The sequence below is a fragment of the Limulus polyphemus genome, unplaced genomic scaffold (assembly GCF_000517525.1).
Source record: "Limulus polyphemus unplaced genomic scaffold, Limulus_polyphemus-2.1.2 Scaffold9316, whole genome shotgun sequence".
Classification (NCBI taxonomy): Eukaryota; Metazoa; Arthropoda; class Merostomata; order Xiphosura; family Limulidae; genus Limulus; species Limulus polyphemus.
This window is the reverse complement of record NW_013674926.1, coordinates 13486-20350: the sequence shown is the minus strand read 5'-3', so window position 1 is coordinate 20350 and position 6865 is coordinate 13486. Positions and strand designations below refer to the sequence as shown.

The 6865-nt window shown below is 37.3% G+C and overlaps 1 protein-coding gene across 1 annotated transcript; it reads right to left on the bottom strand.

The window, feature by feature from the left end:
- Window positions 1-1570: 1570 nt before the first annotated feature.
- Window positions 1571-3934, bottom strand: LOC106475865 (zinc finger protein 423-like). Its single transcript, XM_022379880.1, has one exon. The coding sequence runs from the start codon at window positions 3932-3934 to the stop codon at window positions 1571-1573; it is 2364 nt and encodes a 787-aa protein (XP_022235588.1).
- Window positions 3935-6865: the final 2931 nt, after the last annotated feature.

The window sequence follows — 6865 nt, the reverse complement described above, 5'->3', positions numbered from 1 at the left end:
TATTTTTTTCGAAATTATTTTTCTAGTAAAGCACATTAGAGCTAATTCCAAGCAGATTTCATTGTCTAACCAACAGGTAAGCTTGCTAACATAACTATACAACTCTTTCAAACTTGAGCAGAGTGAGATGTCAAACTTCTGAACGCTCAGAGTTCTTCGCACGTGGATTTCGCTGACAGGCGTATCATCATAGATCATCAAAAATATGACACCACAGTACAATAGTTTATTGAGATAATTATTGATAATATCTGAGCCATGAAAGTTTTCTAAAGAAGACATAATTGATGGTGTTGGTTTGGTTGTTGTTAAGCGCAAAGCTACACAGTGGGCTATCCTTGTTCCACCCACCAAGAGTATCGGTTTTTATTTGTAAGTCCGCAGACTTACCGCTGAACCACTGGAGGGCCTAATGGTGTAAGGTTACTACTTTAACTGGATGCGAAAACCACCTTATAGGCGTAGACTTCGCATATCCTGATTTTAATATATTGGAAAGACATTTTTTTTCGTAATATTTCACATGATTAGATATACAATTACGTTCAGTTTACACAAAAAACTGGGAAACATTTTACGTGTTGTTTTAGTGTGGAAAATAAAAGAAGAAAAAAGGCTTTGCTGAAAATTGAAGATCATTTTTACATTATTTTTTCCAGGTTGAATATCGGGACTGACGAATAAAATATCGCCCAATATTCCTTGTTGTCGTAATTTTAGGCATCACATTAAACTCGTTATTTTATTTTTTCCTAGCGGAACCCTTGGACTTTAACAATTTACAATAACATTCTAAAAGATATATCCACAAATTGTGTCTGATATTCCTGTAACAACTTAGAATTTTTCGAATAGACAGTTTTCATAAACTGAACATTTTTTTTCCATGATTGTTTCTTCGGCCACAACATAACACCCGAATAAATTTCTTATTCTTATTTATTAATAAAGGTTGTTGGTTTTTAATTTAGCACAAAGCTACACAATGGATTATCTGTGCTATGGCACGGGTGTCGGAAGCCGGATTCTAGTGTTGTAAGTCCGCAGACATGCCGCTGTGCCAATCGGGGACAATTAATAAAATACGGACCTATGATGAAGAGATTCTATTCTCTGTTGTTTCTGTCAAAGAAGCCCCCCCCTCCCCAGTGGCACAGCGGTATGTCTGCGGACTTATAACGCTAGAAACCGGGTTTCGATACCCGTGGTGGGCAGAACACAGATAACCCATTGTGTAGCATTGTGCTTAATTCCAAACACACACACACACACATACACACACCTGTTAAAGAAGGGCCGCCACCCCTCAATAAACCACATTCTACGTTCTTTTGCTCACGTAAAAACTGAGACAAACGAGGCACGACTCCACCTATTATTGTTATTACACAATGTAAGTTCCTTTTATAGCGTTCCAGTTTGTTAGCCTGCACGAATAAGTCTCCTTACACCGAACATACATGGCCAAAGCTTTGCTGATGAGTATCCACAAGATGGCGCCGTAGCTATTACACAGAAGGGAAGGCTTCATTACACAGTTCACAGGGGTGTATGTATACGCATGTGTTTTTTAAGTGGAAACATTTTGCCACATAGAAGGTTTCAAGCCACCGTGAGGCTTTACGTGAGTTCTACGATTTTCTTTGCGAGAAAAACGTCTTTTACAAAAAGAGCATTCGTAACGCCTCTCCCCACTACGAGATCGAATGTAAATGCCGAGATTTCGAGAGAGGCCAAATTCCTTGTCACGCTTGGCGCAGGTGTACTTCATCTCTTTAGCATGATTTCGTATATGGCCATGCAAGTTACCGAAACGAGGAAACAATTCGTCAGGAAAACGTCTACATTCCTCGAGTTCTCTGTCACCATGAGAACCAATGTAGTGTTGCTGCAGGTCGGCAGATGTGTTAAACATTTGCGGGCACAAAGAGCACTTCAATGTTGTTGTTGTTGTAGCCTCCTGCTTTTTGTTGTGGTTTCTCTTACTGCCTGCAGAACTGTCGTGAATGAAAGCATGATTATTAAGTTCTGCTCGAAAAAAGAATTTCTGGTGACAGTATGAACAATGGTGGATCCGTGAGTTGGATCCGTGCTGCTGCACGTGTTGCTGGATGTCATTAGGAGAAGAAAACACTGTATTGCATACGTAACAAGTGTAGTCGGCACTTCCATTGAAGCTGTGTTCAATCAAATGACACTGTAGCTTAGCAGAAGAGTCCAGCACTCGATAACATAACTTACACTCGTGCCTTGTGCTTTCTTGGACCAGGTGGGTAGTGACGTGAACCTGGACTCCCTTCTCCTCCCTTTGAAAGGCACTTTGACATTTAACACACCGAAACCTCCTCGCGTGTGTAAGTAGGTGTTTCTCTAATGTGCCAGTATTTTCGCAGTTCAATTGACACTCGCTAGGTGGTAAGTTCTCACCCTTGGCGTGAAAACACTGTTTACACATGTAGATATGACCATTCTCCCGTCTGGCCGTGATAATCAGCTCGTGCACGACATACTCTCTTGAACAGACACAGCAGCTGTGTCGGAGGTCAGCTGGATTCAGGTGAAAGTTAATATGCAGCTTGACCTCCTCTTCAGATTCCAACGTTTGTTGGCATATTATACATGGAACGGGTAAACTATGGCCACTGTGATCTTTCAGGTGTTTCGTAAATTCTTCTTTACTGTGAACATTTGTTTTGCACGTGGTACATATCTGTTCTTTTACTACCTTACAGTGGGCGAGTTTATGTTTGGCCAGTATAGCTACCGACGAAAACTTCTCATCACATGTATCGCATGATCGTATAAGTCGAGTAGCAGCGTGGATTCTAACGTGGGTTTCGAGCTCCGAGTGGGAGTTGAAACTTTTTTTACAATAAGAACAAAACAAGCTTATTGTTATCTGTTCCATTTTTTGGGAACCAGCCGTTTTAATTCTGTGTGTGTGGAAGTGATGACTAATAAGCTGAGACTTAAAAAAGAAAGTTTCGTTACAGACATCACAGCAAAACTTTCTATGGTCCCCAGTGTTGATTGCTTCATTGCTAATTTGTAGGGGCGCGAAGCTAGACATTCCGTTCTTGATTTGGTCATGGTCACTACTAGAAATTGTCATTCTGTCGTTGGCCATAAGGTCGGATGAACAGGAACTTAACACCGGATCACCTGCGACTTCGCTCGAAGGTAAAGAATCAGCAAGATGATGGGACTGGACATGTTTATCTAAGAGGTGCTCTACGTGGAATGTCTTATTACACCGTTTACAGGAGTACTGTTTCTTGTGCGTGCTGAGATGGTGTCCCAGTAACTCCTCCGTTGGAAAGCCCTGGTTACATAGGAGACAACAAAATGGTCGAAACCGGAACGAATGTGCAACTCTTACGTGGAACTGGAAGTCTAGCTCTGAGCAAAAGACAGCTTCACAAGAAGTGCACTTCAATATAGTGCTTTCCCGACTGTGTTTCACAGCGAAGTGTACTTGGATATTGACCTTGGAATCAAACATTTCCTCACACAGTGAACACCAGTAAAGATGGATGGCGTGAATTTCGAGTAGGTGTTTTTGTAGTTCGTCTGGTTTAGAGAATAGCTTCAAACAATATTGACAACCATGTTTGATTGTTGTAGTCAAAAAATGACCGATCACGTGATTAGCCAGTTGGTCCTCTGTGGCAAATTGGATTTCACATTTAGAACACTTATATGTCTGAACAGCAATGTTTAAATGATATTTTAGACTAGTTTTAAAGGTCTCAAAATCTAGGAAGGTGGCGATATTTTGATTATACAATATGGAAGTAGAAGAGTTTAGGTGTGAAACACTGTTATATAGGCGGTCATCAGTAGGTCCTGGACTATGATTGGAGTTTGCTTTGCGTTGATTACATAGGACAGGATGAGAAGAGTTATGGTGTGAATCCCCATTATATCCAATCATAGTACAGGACCTACTGATGAACCGCTTCCTGTCCTATGTAATCAACGCAAATCAAACTCCAATCATAGTACAGGACCTACTGATGAACCGCTATATAATGGGGATTCACACCATAACTCTTCTCATCCTGTCCTATGTAATCAACGCAAATCAAACTTCAGAAGAGTTATGGTGGGAATCCCTGTTATACAGCGGTTCATCAGTAGGTCCTGTACTATGACTGGAGTTTGCTTTGCGTTGATTACATAGGACAGGATCAGAAGAGTTATGGTTTGAATCCCCATTATATAGGGGTTCATCAGTAGGTCCTGTACTATGATTGGAACTCTTGGCTCGACTACTAGCATTGTTATATTGGTCTCCCAGATATATATTTTGCTGGATAGTAAGAACCTCGTGTTTGGTATTCACGTGATCTGTGAGCTGTGCAACGCTGGAAAACCCCATTGTGCACTCAGTACAATATACATTTTCTTGGGCGAAGAAACCAAACCCATTGATACCGTGGGCTGTCATTCGGTGCCCTATGAGCTTGTACATACTGCTAAACTTTGTGTGACAGTATTCACAGCCAAATTTCTCTTTACGGTCTTGTGGTTGACAGTATCCGAAATAAGACCCTGGAGAGATATTAAAGAATGGGGTGAAATTACCACTAGGAGGCACGTGGATAGCTTGCACGTGAAGTTGTAGGGCTTCGAAACAGGAAAAATTACTTTTAGAACAGAATCCACACTCTAACTTAGGAACTTCGAGATTCATCTTAGATCTTCTCTCCAGATGGTTGTTATCTTCATCTTCGTGAACCTTTCAGAAATATAATAATATTATAATATTCATACAAATTTCTTTTCATTTAAAGCAACAATGTGATAAAAACATTCTACTGTATTATTATTCAAGGAAATAGTGACAATGAGTAACAGACCTCCGTTTTATGTCTTTGTTAAAGACAAAACAATAAATTAAGATAAACTGTTCTTTCTTGTTATAACTTAAGGTGACTAGTAGCTGTAACGTGAAATACAATGTTATAACCTAAAGTGACTAGTAGCTGTAACGTGAAGTATAATGTTATAAATTAAAGTGACTAGTAGCTGTAACGTGAAGTATAATGTCATAACATAAAGTGACTAGTAACTGTAACGTGAAGTATAATGTCATAACTTAAAGTGACTAGTAACTGTAACGTGAAATACAATGTTATAACTTAAAGTGACTAGTAGCTGTAACGTGAAGTATAATGTCATAACATAAAGTGACTAATAACTGTAACGTGAAATACAATGTTATAAATTAAAGTGACTAGTAGCTGTAACGTGAAGTATAATGTCATAACATAAAGTGACTAGTAACTGTAACGTGAAATACAATGTTATAACTTAAAGTGACAACTAGCTGTAACGTGAAGTATAATGTCATAACTTAAAGTGACTAGTAACTGTAACGTGAAATACAATGTTATAACTTAAAGTGACAACTAACTGTAACGTGAAATACAATGTTATAACTTAAAGTGACAAGTAGCTGTAACGTGAAATACATTGTTATAACTTAAAGTGACTAGTAGCTGTAACGTGAAGTATAATGTCATAACATAAAGTGACTAATAACTGTAACGTGAAATACAATGTTATAACTTAAAGTGACAAGTAGCTGTAACGTGAAATACATTGTTGTAACCTAAAGTGACTAATAACTGTAACGTGAAATACAATGTTATAACTTAAAGTGACTAGTAACTGTAACGTGAAATACAATGTCATAACTTAAAGTGACTAGTAACTGTAACGTAATGTAAAATTTTATAACTTAAAGTGACTAGTAGTTGCAACGTAATGTAAAATTTTATAACTTAATGTAACCAGTAGCTGTAACGTAATGTAAAATTTTAAAACTTAAGGTAACTAGTAGTTGCAACGTAATGTAAAATTTTATAACTTAAAGTGACTAGTAGTTGCAACGTAATGTAAAATTTTATAACTTAATGTAACCAGTAGCTGTAACGTAATGTAAAATTTTAAAACTTAAGGTAACTAGTAGTTGCAACGTAATGTAAAATTTTATAACTTAATGTAACTAGTAGCTGTAACGTAATGTAAAATTTTATAACTTAATGTAACTAGTAGTTGCAACGTAATGTAAAATTTTATAACTTAAAGTGACTAGCAACTGTAACCTGAAGTATAATGTCATAACTTAAAGTAACTAGTAATTGTAATATAATGTAAAATTTCATAACTTAAAGTGACTAGTAATTGTAACGTAATGCAAAATTTTATAACTTAAAGTGGCTAGTAGCTGAATCGTAATGTAAAATTTTATAACTTAAGGTAACTAGTAGCTGTAACGTAATGTAAAATTTTATAACTTAAGGTAACTAGTAGCTGTAACGTAGTGTATAATGTCAGAGAGATTCCCAAATTTGTACGGTGTTATTTTAAACGTCTAACTGTTTGGATGCCTTGGACATTTAAGCAACCAATGACATCTTCATTTTCTGTATAGTTATTTCAGCAGCTTGAAACAAAATATCTGATTGTGTAGGGTGATTTCAAGCAGCTTGAAAAACAAAATATCTGAATATGAAAACAACAGTTCCCCAAAAATGCACCTTTGATATTTCAATATCAATTTTTGAAAGTATGAATTAAATCAATTAAGAGTGTGGGTGTCAGTCTGAAGGTCAAAGTTCAACATATAGCTTTGAGCACAAGACCGTCACGATACTATATAATCAAGTTTTCCAAGAGTTTGTATGGATTTTAACGTGCAAACGATTACAATACTATATAATCAAGTCTTCCAAAAGTTTGTATGGATTTTAACGTGCAGACGATTACGATACTATATAATCCAGTCTTCCAAGAGTTTGTGTGGATTTTAACGTGCAGACGATTACGATACTATATAATCCAGTCTTCCAAGAGT